The sequence below is a fragment of the Ranitomeya variabilis genome, chromosome 5, assembly GCF_051348905.1.
Source record: "Ranitomeya variabilis isolate aRanVar5 chromosome 5, aRanVar5.hap1, whole genome shotgun sequence".
NCBI classification, from domain to species: Eukaryota; Metazoa; Chordata; class Amphibia; order Anura; family Dendrobatidae; genus Ranitomeya; species Ranitomeya variabilis.
Window position 1 is genome coordinate 543,892,139 of NC_135236.1, and position 17,607 is coordinate 543,909,745.

Genomic DNA, 17,607 nt, shown 5'->3' on the forward strand with positions numbered 1-17,607 from the left:
CCCGCACTGACTGAGCGCCGGCCGGCCGTAAAGTAAAAGCAGAGCACAGCGGTGACGTCACCGCTGTGCCCTGCTTTCCGGCCGGCGCTCAGTCAGTGCGGGAAGCTGACGGCAGGGGACCTGATGGACACCGGAATGTGAGTATGTACTGTTTGTTTGTTTTTTTACATTTACGATGGTAACCAGGGTAAACATCGGGTTACTAAGCGCGGCCCTGCGCTTAGTAACCCGATGTTTACCCTGGTTACAAGCGAACGCATCGCTGGATCGGTGTCACACACACCGATCCAGCGATGACATCGGGAGATCCAGCGACGAAAGAAAGTTCCAAACGATCTGCTACGACGTACGATTCTTAGCAGGGTCCCTAATCGCTGCTGCGTCAGACACAGCGATATCGTATGGATATCGCTGGAACGTCACGGATCGTACCGTCGTAGCGACAAAAGTGCCACTGTGAGACGGTACCCTAAGATTTCATGTCCAATTTACACCTACATTTCATAAGACTTGTGCCTTTACTTATTGTGTCTTGAGGCATTTTTGCCGGGTAATTTCATATGGGAAATAGGAGGTTTGATGCCAATTTATTTTTCATCTATTTGAATATTTTTTCTTCATTATTGGAATCCTTCTGAATGTATATATGATTTTGTTCCTGTTATTTTCTTTTTCATAGTGGGCCATGTTCACCAGTTGGCACTCACCTTATTAAGTTCAAGATTTGTAGCATTGCATCATCAGGTGTTCATCTGTGTTTATATTTCATTATTACCTGCATTCATAGCTAACAGTGAAGGAGGTTAGCTTTTGGTCCTTACACAGACCTCTAGTGGTTCTTCACATGGCCTACTTTTGGCCTTTTTAATTGGGTTTAATCAATTGTCTTGGTGTGGTTTTTTGCATTACTACAAAAAAGACAAATTTTATTATTTTTTGAGTAATTATTATATGGGTGATCGCGACCGCTATACACAGTTTTTCTCTCTCACTTACAACTCACTCAGAGCACACAACAAAATGGACACCATTTACTTGTGGGATGTCAGGGTGTGGGAATACACCAGTCCATGGCTTCTGCCCTGTGCACCTTACAATGTTGCCTTCCCTAAAAAGGTGGTTGTAGCAGAGCAATTACAGTATATGATTATCAGCAAGTGAAATCCATGCATCTCAATTTCCTAGGTATTACAAGTGGCTCAGATGTTTTCAAAGGTTCTTCACACATCTGCATCAAGGCTACAGTTTTTATGGGATTGCAAATTAAGCAGAATGGGCCTAAAGTTAGCAAAAAACATCAGGGTTATTTTTCTTTTCTTCAAACACTTTCTGCAGAATGAGCTGCAACATTGGCACCATACACTCTTGCATTCAAAAATATGTAAAAATAAATAAATACATTTTGGAACTTAAAAACCATGTATGCCTCTGCGAGAACTGCAATCCGCAGTACATGTATGGCCTCGCTAGTTCCAGTCATTGTGCGGTTTCTGAAAGCAGACCATCTCTGGACTTTGCCCTGAAATGAGGATGGGGGTCTGTACCACACCCCCCATAGCGGTGATTGGCCAAATATATATACAACCCCTGGCAAAAATTATGGAACCACCGGCCTTGGAGGATGTTCATTCAGTTGTTTAATTTTGTAGAAAAAAAAGCAGATCACAGACATGGCACAAAACTAAAGTCATTTCAAATGGCAATTTTCTGGCTTTAAGAAACACTAAAAGAAATCAAGAACAAAAAATGTGGTAGTCAGTAATGGTTACTTTTTTAACCAAGCATAGGGAAAAAAAATTATGGAATCACTCAATTCTGAGGAAAAAAAATTATGGAATCACCCTGTAAATTTTCATACTCAAAAATAACACCTGCATCAAATAAGATCTGCTCGTTAGTCTGCATCTAAAAAAGGAGTGATCACACCTTGGAGAGCTGTTGGACTGACGTGAATCATGGCTCCAACATAAGAGATGTCAAATCAATTGAAACAAAGGAGAGAATTATCAAACTCTTAAGAGGGTAAATCATCACGCAATGTTGCAAAAGATGTTGGTTGTTCAGTCAGCTGTGTCTAAAATCTGGACCAAATACAAACAACATGGGAAGGTTGTTAAAAGGCAAACATACTGGTAGACCAAGGAAGACATCAAAGCGTCGAGATCGGAAACTTAAAGCAATATGTCTCTAAGGGTATGTGCACACGCTGCGTCCTGGTGTGCGGATTTTTCCGCACTGATTTTGATAAATCCGCAGGGCAAAAACACTGCGTTTTTCCTGTGGTTTTAGTGCGGATTCTGCTGCGGTTTTACACCTGCGTTTTTTTAATATGGAGCAGGTGTGAAATCGCTGCGAATTCCGCACAAAGATTTGACATGCTGCGGAAAAAAAAAACGCAGCGATTCCGTGTGTTTTTTTCCGCAGCATGTGCACAGCGCTTTTTGTTTTCCATAGGTTAACATTGTACTGTAAACCGCATGGAAAACTGCTGCGGATCCGCAGCAAAAACCGCAACGTGTGCACATACCCTAAAACAGGAAATGCACAACAAAACAAATGAGAAACGAATGGGTGGAAACTAGAGTCAACGTCTGTGACCGAACTGTAAGCAATCATCTAAAGGAAATGGGATTTGCATACAGAAAAGCTAAACGAAAGCCATCATTAACACCTAAACAGAAAAATACAAGGTTACAATGGGCTAAGGAAAAGCAATCGTGGACTGTGGATGACTGGATGAAATCCATATTCAGTGATGAATCGCGAACCTGGATTGGGCAAGGTGATGATGCTGGAACTTTACTTTTGTTTGGTGCCGTTCCAATGAGATTTATAAAGATGACTGCCTGAAGAGAACATGCAAATCTCCACAGTCATTGATAATATGGGGCTGTATGTCAGGTAAAGGCACTGGGGAGATGACTGTCATTACATCTTCAATAAATGCACAAGCTTATGTTGATATTTTGGACACTTTTCTTATCCTATCAATTCAAAGGATGTTTGGGGATGATGAAATCATTTTTCAAAATGATAATGCATCCTGCAATAGAGCAAAAACTGAAAACATTCCTTGAAAAAAAGACACAAGGTCAATGTCATGGCCTGCAAATAGTCCGGATTTCATTCCAATTGAAAATCTTTGGTGGAAGTTGAAGAAAATGGTCCATGACAAGGCTCCAACCTGCAAAGCTGATCTGGCAACAGCAATCAGAGAAAGTTGGAGCCAGATTGATGAAGAGTACTGTTTGACACTCAATAAGTCCATGCCTCAGAGACTGCAAGCTACTATAAAAGCCAGAGGTGGTGCAACAAAATACTAGTGATGTTTTGGATTGTGTTTGTTTGTTTTTCATGATTCCATAATTTTTTCCGCAGAATTGAGTGATTCAATAATTTTTCCCCATGCTTGGTTAAAAAAAAAGTAACCATTAATGACTACCTCATTTTTTGTTCTTGATTTCTTTTAGTGTTTCTTGAAGCCAGACAGTTTTCATTTGAAATGACTTTAGTTTTGAGCCATGTCTGATCTGCTTTTCTTCTACAAAATTAAACACCTGAATGAACATCCTCCAAGGCCGGTGATTCCAAAATTTTTGCCAGGGGTTGTATATTAGTAATATAAAGTAGACATGTGGTAAATGTTATTTATTAACCATTTTGTGTGACAATTTTTCTGCCCTTAAATCAGTTAAAATGCAAAGTTTACAAAATTTTTGCCAACATTCCAATATTTTCACAAATAAACGCAAGTCATATTGAACAAATTTTACCACCATCATGAAGTACAATAGGTCACGAAAAACTCTCGGAATCAGTGGGATCGGTTGAAACATTCAAGAATTATTACCTTAAAGGGACTCTGGACAGAATTGTAAAATTGGCTTGGTTAGAAAGGTGAAAACTAGCTTCGGGGTGAATGGGGTTAAGTTTTATATATTTAACCCCTTAAGCCCCAAGGGCAGTTTGCACATTAATGACCGGGCCAATTTTTACAATTCTGACCACTGTCCCTTTATGAGGTTATAACTCTGGAACGCTTCAACGGATCTTGGCGATTCGGACATTGTTTTCTCGTGACATATTGTACTTCATGACAGTGGTAAAATTTCTTCGATATAACTTATTTATTTTATTTGTGAAAAAAACGGAAATTTGGTGAAAATTTTGCAATTTTCCAACTTTGAATTTTTATGCCCTTAAAACACAGATATCTGTCAAACAAATTAATTAATAAGTAACATTTCCCACATGTCTACTTTACATCAGTACAATTTTGGAACCAAACTTTTTTTTGTTAGGGAGTTATAAGGGTTAAAAGTTGACCAGCAATTTCTCATTTTTACAACACCAATATTTTTTAGGGACGACATCACATTTGAAGTCATTTTGAGGGGGTCTATATGATACAAAATAACTAAGTGTGACACCATTCTAAAAACTGCACCCCTCAAGGTGCTCAAAACCACATTCAAGAAGCTTATTAACCCTTCAGGTGTTTTACAGGAATTTTGGGAATGTTTAAAAAAAATGAACATTTAACTTTTTTTCACAAAAAATTTACTTCAGCTCCAATTTGTTTTATTTTACTAAGGGTAACAGGAGAAAATGGACCCCAAAAGTTGTTGTACAATTTGTTCTGAGTACGCCGATACCCCATATGTGGGGGTAAACCACTGTTTGGGTGCATGGCAGAGCTCGGAAGGGAAGGAGCGCCATTTTACTTTTCATTGCAAAATTGACTGGAATTGAGATGGGACACCATGTTGCGTTTGGAGAGCCCCTGATGTGCCTAAACATTGAAAGTCCCCACAAGTGACACCATTTTGGAAAGTAGACCCCCTAAGGAACTTATCTAGATGTGTGGTGAGCACTTTGACCCACCAAGTGCTTCACAGAAGTTTATAATGCAGAGCCCTAAAAATAAAAAATCATATACTTTCACAAATATGATCTTTTCGCCCCAAATTTAAAATTTTCCCAAGGGTAAGAGAAGAAATTGGACCCCAAAAGTTGTTGTGCCATTTGTTCTGAGTACGCCGATACCCTATATGTGGGGGTAAACCACTGTTTGAACCCCCAAATGTTTCACTACAGTTTATAACACAGAACCGTGAAAATAACAAATCTTTTTTTTCCCCACAAAAATTATTTTTTAGCCCCCCGTTTTGTATTTTTCCAAGGGTAACAAGAGAAATTGGACCGCAATAGTTGTTGTCCAATTTGTCCTGAGTATGCCGATACCCCATATGTGGGGGTAAACCCTTGTTTGGGTGCACGGGAGAGCTCGGAAGGGAAGGAGCACGGTTTTACTTTTTCAACGCAGAATTGGCTGGAATTCAGATCGGACGCCATGTCGCGCTTAGAGAGCCCCGATGTGCCTAAACAGTGGAAACCCCCAATTCTAACTGAAACCCTATCCCAAACACACCCCTAACCCTAATCCCAACCATAACCCTAACCACACCCCTAACCCTGACAAACCCATAACCCTAATCCCAACCGTAAATGTAATCCAAACCCTAACTTTAGTCCCAACCCTAACTTTAGCCCCAACCCTAACTGTAGCCCTAACCCTAACTGTAGCCCTAACTGAAGCCATAACCCTAACCCCAATCCTTATCCTAGCCCCAACCCTAACCCTAGCCCCAACCCTAATCCTAGCCCCAACCCTAGCCCTAACACTAACCCTAGCCCTAACACTAACCCTAGCCCCAACCCTAACCCTAACACTAACCCTAGCCCCAACCCTAACTATAGCCCTAACCCTAGCCCCAACCCTAATCCTAGCCCCAACACTAACCCTAGCCCTAATGGGAAAATGGAAATAAATACATTTTTTAATCTTTTCATGTTTCCCTAACTAAGGGGGTGATGAAGGGGGGTTTGATTTACTTTTATAGCGGGTTTTTTAGCGGATTTTTATGATTGGCAGCTGTCACACACTAAAAGACGCTTTTTATTGCAAAAAATATTTTTTGCGTTACCACATTTTGAGAGCTATAATTTTTCCACATTTTGGTCCACAGAATCATGTGAGGTCTTGTATTTTGAGGGACGAGTTGATGTTGTTATTGGTAACATTTTCGGGCACGTGACATTTTTTGATCGCTTTTTATTCCGATTTTTGTGAGGCAGAATGACCAAAAACCAGCTATTCATGAATTTTTTAGGGGGGGGGGGGGTTATACCGTTCCACGTTTGGTAAAATGGATAAAGCAGTTTTATTCTTCGGGTCAGTACGATTACAGCGATACCTTATTTACATCTTTTCTAATGTTTTGGCGCTTTTATACGATAAAAACTATTTTATTGAAAAAATAATTATTTTTGCATTGCTTTATTCTGAGGACTGTAACTTTTTATATTTTCGCTGATGATGCTGTATGGCAGCTCGTTTTTTGCGGGACAAGATGACGTTTTCATCAGTACCATGGTTATTTATATCTCTCTTTTTGATTGCGTGTTATTCCACTTTTTGATTGGCGATATGGTAATAAAGCGTTGTTTTTTGCTTCTTTTACGGTGTTCACTGAAGGGGTTAACTAGTGGAACAGTTTTATAGGTCGGGTCGTTGTTTTTTTTTGTTTGTTTTTTTTTACATATCTAAAAAAAATTTTTTTTTACTTTTTTACTTTGTCCCGGGAGGGGGGGGGGGACATCACTGTATAGTGACAGATCGCTGATCTGACACTTTGCAGAGCACTGTGTCAGATCAGCGATCTGGCGTGCCCTGCTCCTGGCTTACCAGCACCTGCTCTGAGCAGGCGCTTGGTAAGCCACCTCCCTGCAGGACCCGGAAGTAGCCCCGCCGCCATTTTGGATTCGGGGCCTGCAGGGAGGAGAGGCTCGGTACAAGGTGAGCACATCACCTTGTACCGATCGTCTCAGGGAAGCCCGCAGGGAGCCCTCTCCCTGCGCGATGCTTCCCTATGCCGCCGGAACACTGCGATCATGTTTGATCGCAGTGTGCCGGGAGCGGTCCGTGACCGCTCCTGGCACATAGTGCCGGATGTCAGCTGCGATAGTCAGCTGACACCCGGCTGCGATCGGCCGCGCTCCCCAGTGAGCGCAGCCAATCGCATATGACGTACTATCCTGTCCCTGGGAATTAAGTCCCAGGTCACCTCGACTGGATAGTACGTCATATGGGATTAAGGGGTTAACAGCTCTATTCCTCTTGCTCTATAAACTACACCCCTGAAGCCATATGCTACCTTAATGGATGTCCCATCGTCTTGTATAAACGATTGGTGGTGGCAGCAGCTAGTAGTTCCTTTTGTTATTGTGTAGTTAGCAGTGATCGTATTGGGGTGTGTAAAAATACATACAATATATATGTATCGTATTTTTACCCCCCCATACAATCACATATACATCCCACGAGTTTGAATCAGAGGTCTACATACAAAACGCTCACTGTTAGTTCAGTATAACTGACCTAGTAAGGAAAACAGCCACAGCCTCATCCATCACTTGTTAGTCAATTGCCAGTTGTCCTGATGATTGGAAGCCATGGAGTTGCGTCCCCTGACAAATTGGTGGCAGCGGTGAGATCCGTGTCATCTCTCTGGTGATCTCCTCAACACTTACGAATATCAACACTATGGGTAGTAAAGGGTAGGGAATCTCAGACAGTAGTGAAGGAGGGGGAAAAAAAAAAAGGGGACTCAAATCGGTTGAGGCATGAGGTGGCAGGCCAAACATGAGACATGAGGCCACACCAGACTGGAAAAACAAACAAAAATCAGGCTGCTGGACATGCAAAAATCTCGAGGTCACCGAAAAACACCAGGCCCCAAGCCATTCACCATCCAACATGAGGCAGTAAGTACTGAAAAATTAAATCTAGATTGTCCCAAATGGATGTAAACATTTCAGCAGCCAACTGGGCTATGGTGTTCTAGGGTTCATTGCTGCAGCCACCATGTGCTCATTGCTCAAGGTTCCTACATCCACAAGAACAGGAAACCAAACCACTTTGAAGGAGGAAGTGGCAGTTGCCTTTTTATTTTGTGCTCGATATCCTGTGCAGGGATAGGGGTGGATCCCTCTCTCAAGTGCTGTCATGAGTGAGGGGAAAAAACAGCAATTTTAGCATATTAACCCCTTCCATGCCATAATGTACAACATCAAAACTGTTGCGAGTGTATGGAACAGAATTAAAAACGGATGCTATGCCACTCAAGGTAGATGCTAGGTGTGTGATATTGCCAGCATCTGCCTTTTACAGCAATCATCACGAGCCCTAAAGGCTGTGGTCAATTACTGACAGCAACAAACAAATCTTGTTATACTGCCCAGGTGTCTATTCTGGGCACCTATTGACCCACTGTGTAACGATAGCAAGTGTATCAATGGGTTGGCATGGCAGCCAGGGGCTTCCCAAAGGCACCAGTGTCTGACATGTTAATTCTCTTGTGATGCCCAGCCACAGACTGGATGTCATAATAAACAGTGAGTTTCTCAATATACTGCAATAAAAATGTATATTGCAGTGTACAGGACAAGCTATAGAACATCACATACCAAAGAGGGAAGAAAAAAAAAAGTGTAATATATATGTGTATCACAAATCACATCCCTTTCCCCCCTAATAAGGAATAAAAGACATTTAAAATATAAAAACATTAGATATTGCTATATCCGTAAAAGTGTATTCAAAATATAAAATTAGTAAATGCCACAAGGTTAATAAAAGGCAAATTTAGCAGGGTTTTTTCATCCATGCAACGCTCAAAAAATTCAGTAACAAGTTATCAAGATGATACATCTAACCCAAAAATTATATACCGTAATTGTCAGTTTCCAAGACAAACACCCAATCACAGCTCAAAAGTGAAAGTGTTAACGGGTTCCAGGAAAAAATTATAATGTACTTAAAAATGAGGAAAGTGTAGGATAAGGGTAACGTTTCAGTGCCACTAATGGTACAGTACAATACTTTAGTTTTATAGTATCCCATTATTGGCAGGAAGAATTTTATCCACCAGCATATACGTCCCTAGTAGAACATTTGGAACATACAATAATGCAGACTACATTTGGGTCAAAATGATTAGAGTGATATCCAATTTATCCTTTATGGTTTTACTATTAAAAAAGTAAAACCCAATCCTTTAAATATTTTGAAGTATCATATTCTGAAAGGCAAACTCATTTTTATTAGTGTCTTTTTGTTATCTACACAAAATTAGATAAAAAATAAAAATGTGAGGTGGGCTGAACAAAAATAAAATTAAAATTGTGGCATAGGTTTTTGTATTTTTCTTTTTTTGCAGCAGAATAAGTTATATTGTTTTATTGTATTTTGTGATGTCAGATGTGTCTTTATGAATGTTTATCGAGATTAATTTGCCAGTTGGGAGATTGTCCACAAACCTGACATATGTAAATATAACCAATGGAAAATTAGGTACATTTTATTGTAGAAAATAAATTCTAATACGCTGAAAAATAAGCTCTTGTATTTTAATAGTTCCTTTTAATTTTTCATCAACTGTGTATATTGATGTTAATAAACCAGTTTAATGCATCATCTTAAATAAACTTCATAATATAATGCTGTGAGATAAGGATATACCTTTAAAATATTTTACTGTCTTTACTCGCAGCTCCAGCGTTGCATCCTCATCACAAACAAACACGGTACTTGGGTGCTGCTGGAAGGCAGACACTGTCCACATGTGGTTTACGCCTTCTTCTATAGCCTTGTATAAGGCAAAGGCCTTATGAGCGCCAGTGATGAGTATCATTACCTATGGAAGAAAAAAAATATATATAAGAAAAAAAAAAAATGTAACATACACATACATCACGTAGCTAGCGCCGCTGTTTGGGTCTCAGAAATCACATCCAGCAAGCCAGAAGCCGCCGACATCCACACTTTTCAATTGAATGTACGGCATCAGACGCACATTCAATTGAAATGTTTTGCGGCACAGAGATCAGCTATCTACACCGTAATATAAATATCAGCCAATGAGGCCAATCAAAGGCCAGCAGCCCGAAGTCGGCGGCATGGCAGCACATGAGGTCAATGCATTATTACAGGATTGGGAATATTCTAAACAGTATTGTAGACATTACAGGATGGAGGCCAGAATTACTATATGGGGCTAATTGTAAAACTATAATATCATATGCGGCAATTAGGGTCTCAGAAAAAAAAAAATTCACATTTTTATATAAAAAGTGTTCTGCCCATTCATGAGCAGCAAGCATGGCATTTATGTGTTGTGTTAGAATCTGTACATGCTAGCCATTATGCAGCCACCGTGTAGTGTACAGTCATGGCCAAAAGTTTTGAGAATGACACCAAAATTATATTTTCACATGATCTGCTGCCCTCTGGTTTTTATTAGTGTTTGTCTGATGTTTATATCACATACAGAAATATAATTGCAATCATATTAGGAGTACCAATAGGTTATATTGACAGAATGAGTTAGGGCCCCTTCACACTGTGCAATCAAAGTCTGAACGAGCGTTCGATTTGTGACGTTTATCCGTCCTCGTTCCGAGGTTGCAAAGTGTGACATGGCGTTACGATTTGCGACGCAGCCCAGCATCGTACGATGTGAAAGAAAGAGCAGAACTTTCTTTCGTCGTAAATGTCTCGCTGTGGCGGTCGAAATCGTAGTATGTGACGGCGGTCATACGAGCTCGTAATGCGACTACGTGGGTTGGGCTTCCGCATACCTGTCTCCTGATTGGGCGTGACGTTTTAGCACGCCCATGCTGGTAATACGTCACGCTCGGAGTCGTAGGACTATGGCGGTGTGAAGGGTAGCGTACGATTGCGACGCGTGACGTTCACATCGCAACTACGTCAGAAAAAGCGTTAACATCGTAGAGTGTGACCGCTGGCTACGAGCTCGTACTGCGATGTCGAATATGACGCAAATGCGTCGTAATCGTAGCAGAATCGACCAGTGTGAAGGGGCCCTTAATGCAGCAAGTCAATATTTGCAGTGTTGACCCTTCTTCAAGACCTCTGCAATTCTCCCTGGCATGCTCTCAATCAACTTCTGGACCAAATCCTGACTGATAGCAGTCCATTCTTGCATAAACAATGCTTGCATTTTGCCAGAATTTGTTGGTTTTTGTTTGTCCACCCGTCTCTTGATGATTGACCACAAGTTCTCAATGGGATTAAGATCTGGGGAGTTTCCAGGCCATGGACCCAAAATCTCTATGTTTTGTTCCATGAGCCATTTAGTTATCACCTTTGCTTTATGGCAAGGTGCTCCATCATGCTGGAAAAGGCATTGTTGGGCGCCAAACTGCTCTTGGACGGTTGGGAGAAGTTGCTCTTGGAGGACATTCTGGTACCATTCTTTATTCATGGCTGGGTTTTTAGGCAAGACTGTGAGTGGGCCGATTCCCTTGGCTGAGAAGCAACCCCACACATGAATGGTTTCAGGATGCTTTACAGTTGGCATGAGACAAGACTGGTGGTAGCGCTCACCTCTTCTTCTCCGAATAAGCTGTTTTCCAGATGTCCCAAACAATCGAAAATAGGATTCATCAGAGAAAATGACTTTGTCCCAGTCCTCAGCAGTCCACAGTGTTTTTTCTGGAGAGAAGTGGCTTCTTTGCTGCCCTCCTTGAAACCAGGCCTTGCTCAAAGAGTCTCCGCCTCACAGTGCGTGCAGAAGCACTCACACCAGCCTGCTGCCATTCCTGAGCAAGCTCGGCACTGCTGGTAGTCCGATCCCGCAGCTGAAACAGTTTTAAGATACGGTCCTGGCGCTTGCTGGTCTTTCTTGGGCACCCTGGAGACTTTTTGACAACAATGGAAGCTCTCTCCTTGAAGTTCTTGATGATGCGATAGATTGTTGACTGAGGTGCAATCTTTGTAGCTGCGATACTCTTCCCTGTTAGGCCATTTTTGAGCAGTGCAATGATGGCTGCACGTGTTTCTTTAGAGATAACCATGGTTAACTGAAGAGAAACAATGATACCAAGCACCAGCCTCCTTTTAAAGTGTCCAGTGATGTCATTCTTACTTAATCATGACTGATTGATCGCCAGCCCTGTCCTCATCAACACCCACACCTGTGTTAATGGATCAATCACTAAAACGATGTTAGCTGTTCCTTTTAACCCCTTCGCGACATGCGCCGTACTAGTACTGCGCTGCCGGCACTGCATTAGTGCCAGCAGCAGTACTAGTACGGTGCCCCGATCACCGCGGTCTCGCGCTGAGCGCCGCGGTGATCGGGTGCGGGTGTCAGCTGTATATGACAGCTGACACCCCGCAGCAATGCCCACGATCGGCGCTGTCGCCGATCGCGGGCATTTAACCCCTCTGATGCCGCTGTCAATAGTGACAGCGGCATAGAGGGGGATCGCGCAGGGACGGGGGCTCCCTGCGCTCTCCCACCGGAGCAGCGCGATGAGATCGCGCTGCTCCGGTGACCTGGAAGGAGTCCCCGGATCCAAGATGGCCGCGGGACTCCTTCCGGGTCATGAGATGACCCTGCTTGCCGGCGTCTGCTGAGAATTCCTCATAGCAGGCGCCGGCAAGCCTCTGCAATGTGCCTCTAAGCTCGGTGATCTGACAGAGTGCTGTGCACACTGTCAGATCACCGATCTGTGATGTCCCCCCCTGGGACAAAGTAAAAAAAAAAAATTTCCACATGTGTAAAAAAAATAAAAAAAAAAATTCCTAAATAAAGAAAAAAAAAATATATTCCCATAAATACATTTCTTTATCTAAATTTTAAAAAAATCACACAATAAAAGTACACATATTTGGTATCGCCGCGTCCGTAACGACCCCACCTATAAAACTATATCACTAGTTAACCCCTTCAGTGAACACCGTAAAAAAAAAAAAAAAAAAACGAGGCAAAAAACAACGCTTTATTCTCATACCGCCAAACAAAAAGTGGAATAACACGCGATCAAAAAGACGGATATAAATAACCATGGTACCGCTGAAAACGTCATCTTGTCCCGCAAAAAAAAAAGCCGCCATACAGCATCATCAGCAGAAAAATAAAAAAGTTATAGCTCTCAGAATAAAGCGATGCAAAAACAATTATTTTTTTATATAAAATAGTTTTTATTGTGTAAAAGCGCCAAAACATAAAAAAATTACATAAATGAGATATCGCTGTAATCGTACTGACCCGAAGAATAAAACTGCTTTATCCTTTTTACCAAACCCGGAACGGTATAAACGCCCCCCCTAAAAGAATTTCAGGAATTGCTGATTTTTGTTCATTCCGCCTCCCAAAAATCGGAATAAAAAGCGATCAAAAAATGTCATGTACCCGAAAATGGTACCAGTAAAAACGTCAACTCGTCCTGCAAAAAACAAGACCTCACATGACTCTGTGGACCAAAATATGGAAAAATTATAGCTCTCAAAATGTGGTGATGCAAAAACTATTTTTTGCAATAAAAAGCGTCTTTTAGTGTGTGACAGCTGCCAACCATAAAAATCCGCCCAAAAAACGCTATAAAAGTAAATCAAATCCCCCTTCATCACCCCCTTAGTTAGGGAAAAATAATAAAATTTAAAAAAATATATTTATTTCCATTTTCCCGTTAGGCTACTTTCACACTAGCGTCGGTACGGGGCCGTCGCGCTGCGTCGGCCCGACATACCGACGCATACTGTGCAAGCGCTGCACAACGGGGGCAGCGGATGCTGTTTTTCCACGCATCCGCTGCCCCATTGTGAGGTGCGGGGAGGTGGGGGTGGAGTTCCAGCCGCGCATGCGCGGTCGGAAATGGTGGACCGTCGGCACAAAAAAAGTTACATGTAACGTTTTTTGCTGCTGGCGGTCCGCCACAACACGACGCAACCGTCGCACGACGCTTGCGACGTGTGTCAATACGTCGCTAATGTTAGTCTATGGGGAAAAAACGCATCCTGCAGATGACTTTGCAGGATGCGTTTTTTCGCCAAAACGACGCATTGCGACGTATGCAAAAAAACGCTAGTGTGAAAGTAGCGCTAGGGTTAGGACTAGGGTTAGGGTTGGGGTTAGGGCTAGGGTTGGGGTTAGGGTTGGGGTTTCAGTTAGAATTGGGGAGTTTTCACTGTTTAGGCACATCAGGGGCTCTCCAAACGCAACATGGCATTCGATCTCAACGCGTTTGTTTGCGTAAAAAACGCATGCGTTTTTATAGAAAAAAAACCAGAACACACACTGAAAAGTCACCCACCACCATCAAGGTGATAAAGGGATCCAAACCCTAACCCTAACCCTACCCCTAAACTCACCCCTAACCGTTTAATGAACATTTTCTGACAGTCATAGTGCCACGATATTTCAGTGCCACGTCTTTCAGTGCCACGTCTTTCAGTGCCACGTCTTTCAGTGCCACGTCTTTCAGTGCCACGTCTTTCAGTGCCACGTCTTTCAGTGCCACGATATTTCAGTGCCACGATATTTCAGTGCCACGATATTTCAGTGCCACGATATTTCAGTGCCACGTCTTTCAGTGCCACGTCTTTCAGTGCCACGTCTTTCAGTGCCACGTCTTTCAGTGCCACGTCTTTCAGTGCCACATCTTTCAGTGCCACATCTTTGAGTGCCACGTCTTTCAGTGCCACGTCTTTGAAATATCATGGCACTTAAATACGTGGCACTGAAATACGTGGCACTGAAATACGTGGCACTGAAATACGTGGCACTGAAATACGTGGCACTGATATATCGTGGCATTTACGTGAAATACGTGGCACTTAAATACGTGGCACTTTAATACGTGGCACTTAAATGCGTGGCACTTAAATGCGTGGCCACTGAAATATCGTGGCATTTACGTGAAATACGTGGCACTTATATACGTGGCACTTATATACGTGGCCACTGAAATATCGTGGCACTTATATACGCATATACGTATATAAACGTATTTCAGTGCCACGTATTTCAGTGCCACGTATTTCAGGTTAGGGTTAGGGGTAGGGTTAGGGTTAGATTTTTTTGGTTTTTTCTTGTTTTCTTGTGTTTTTCTATAAAAACGCATGCGTCTAAAAAACACATGCGTTTTACCGCGTTTACATGCGTTTTTTCACACATGCGTTTTTTTTAAAAACGCATGCAGATAAAAACGCAAGTGTGAAACCAGCCTTACCCTTGGGAAAATAAAAACAAAACATAAAAACATGGGGGCTAAAATATAATTTTCGTGGAAAAAAATATATTTTTTATTTTTGCGGCTCTGCGTGATAAACTGTAGTGAAACACTTGTTGGTTCAAAGTTCTCACAGCACATCTAGATAAGTTCCGTGGGGGGTCTAGTTTCCAATATGGGGTCACTTGTGGGGGGTTTCTACTGTTTAGGTACATCAGGGGCTCTGCAAATGCAACATGACACCTGCAGACCAATCCATCTAAGTCTGCATTTCAAACGGCGCTCCTTCCCTTCCGAGCTCTGCCGTGCGCACAAACAGTGGTTCCCCCCCATATATGGGGTATCAGCGTACTCAGGACAAATTGGACAACAACTTTTGTTGTCCAATTTCTCCTGTTACCCTTGAGAAAATAAAAACGTGGGGGCTAAAATATAATTTTCGTGGAGAAAAAAAATTATTTTTTATTTTCACGGCTCTGCGTGATAAACTGTAGTGAAACACTTGTTGGTTCAAAGTTCTCACAACACATCTAGATAAGTTCCGTGGGGGGTCTAGTTTCCAATATGGGGTCACTTGTGGGGGGTTTCTACTGTTTAGGTGCATCAGGGGCTCTGCAAATGCAACATGACACCTGCAGACCAATCCATCTAAGTCTGCATTTCAAACGGCGCTCCTTCCCTTCCGAGCTCTGCCGTGTGCCCAAACAGTGGTTCCCCTCAATGTATGGGGTATCAGCGTACTCAGGACAAATTGGACAATAACTTTTGTGGTCCAATTTCTCCTGTTACCCTTGGGGAAAAAAAATTGCGGGCTAAAACATCATTTTGTGGAAAGAAAAAATGATTTTTGAATTTTCACAGTGCTACATTCTAAACTTTAGTGAAACAACTGGGTGTTAAAAGTGCTCACCACACATCTAGATAAGTTCCTTAGGGGGTCTTCTTTCCAAAATGGTGTCACTTGTGGGGGTTTCCACTGTTTAGGCACGTCAGGGGCTCTCCAAACACGACATGGGTTCCGATCTCAATTCCAGCCAATTTTGCATTGAAAAGTCAAATGGCGCTCCTTCCCTTCCGAGCTCTGCCATGTGCCCAATCAATGGTTTACCCCAACATGTGGGGTATCGGCGTACTCAGGACAAATTGTACAACAACTTTTTTGGTCCAATTTCTCCTATTACCCTTGGTAAAGTAAAACAAATTGGATCTGAAGTAAAAATTTTGTGAAAAAAAAGTTGAATGTTCAATTTTTTTTAAACATTCCAAAAATTCCTGTGAAGCACCTGAAGGGTTAATAAACATTTTGAATGTGGTTTTGAGTACCTTGAGGGGTGCAGTTTTTAGAATGGTGTCACTTTTGGGCATTTTCTGTCATATAGACCCCTCAAAGTCACTTCAAGTGTGAGGTGGTCCATAAAAAAAATGTTTTTGCAAATTTTGTTGCAAAAATGAGAAATCGCTGGTCAACTTTTAACCCTTATAACTCCCTAACAAAAAAAAATTATGCTTCCAAAATTGTGCTGATGTAAAGCAGACATGTGGGAAATGTTGTTTATTAACTATATTATGTGATATGACTCTCTAATTTAAGGGCATAAAAAAGAAAAATTTGAAAATTGCTAAATTTTCATAATTTGACAAATTTCTGTTTTTTTCACAAATAAATGCAAGTCATATCGAAGAAGTTTTACCACTATCATAAAGTACAATATGTCACGAGAAAACAATCTCAGAATCACCAGGATCCGTTGAAGCGTTTCAGAGTTATGACCTCATAAAGTGACAGTGGTCAGAATTGTAAAAATTGGCCGTGTCACTTAGGTGAAAACAGGCTTTGGGGTGAAGGGGTTAAGGCAGGACATTCTCAAAATTTTTGTCCATGACTGTATATTGTGTTCTGTATCCTTATTGCTCTTTGCACTCCATACAGATAGATCCATTTCTGTATAGGATAGAGTAGTGCTAGCAGCATGAACTTTGCCATGATAACTGCATTTCTGTGTTGTACTGTGACTGTGTGGCCTCTATAATGTTCCAGTTACTGATGTAATTGCACCATGTATCATGCGGTTTATGTGATGTGGCAGTACTAATACACTGTTTTTTGTAGTTTTAACCAATACCATCCACTACGATTGTCATCCATTATCATCCGTTATCGTTCACATTATCATCACAATAAACATAGACTTAAGAATCCATACAGTGTTTACTGAGAAGTGGATGAAGGGTTTAAAAGGGAACCAGTCACCCCCAAAATGGAAGATGAGCTAAGCCCACCAGCATCAGGGGCTTATCTACAGCATTCTATAATGCTGTAGATAAGCCCCTGATGTAACCTGAAAGGTAAGAAATAAAAGGGGTTAGATTATAATCACCCGGGGGCGGTCCAGGTTCTGTTGTGGTCCGATGGGCATCGCGGTCCGGGGCCTCCCATCTTCATAGGATGACGTCCTCTTCACGCTGCGGCTCCGGCATACTTTGTCTGCCCTATTGAGGGCAGAG

At 41.8% G+C, this 17,607-nt stretch overlaps 1 protein-coding gene across 2 annotated transcripts in view; it reads right to left on the minus strand.

Moving 5' to 3' along the window:
- GNPDA1 (glucosamine-6-phosphate deaminase 1) overlaps nucleotides 1–17,607 on the minus strand; it is an 84,205-nt gene that overhangs the window by 3,281 nt on the left and 63,317 nt on the right. For both annotated transcript variants that reach the window (XM_077265845.1, XM_077265847.1), the window contains exon 6: nucleotides 9,584–9,758. In XM_077265845.1, the coding sequence (XP_077121960.1) occupies nucleotides 9,584–9,758 (175 nt within the window). The remainder of the gene's footprint in view (nucleotides 1–9,583; nucleotides 9,759–17,607) is intronic.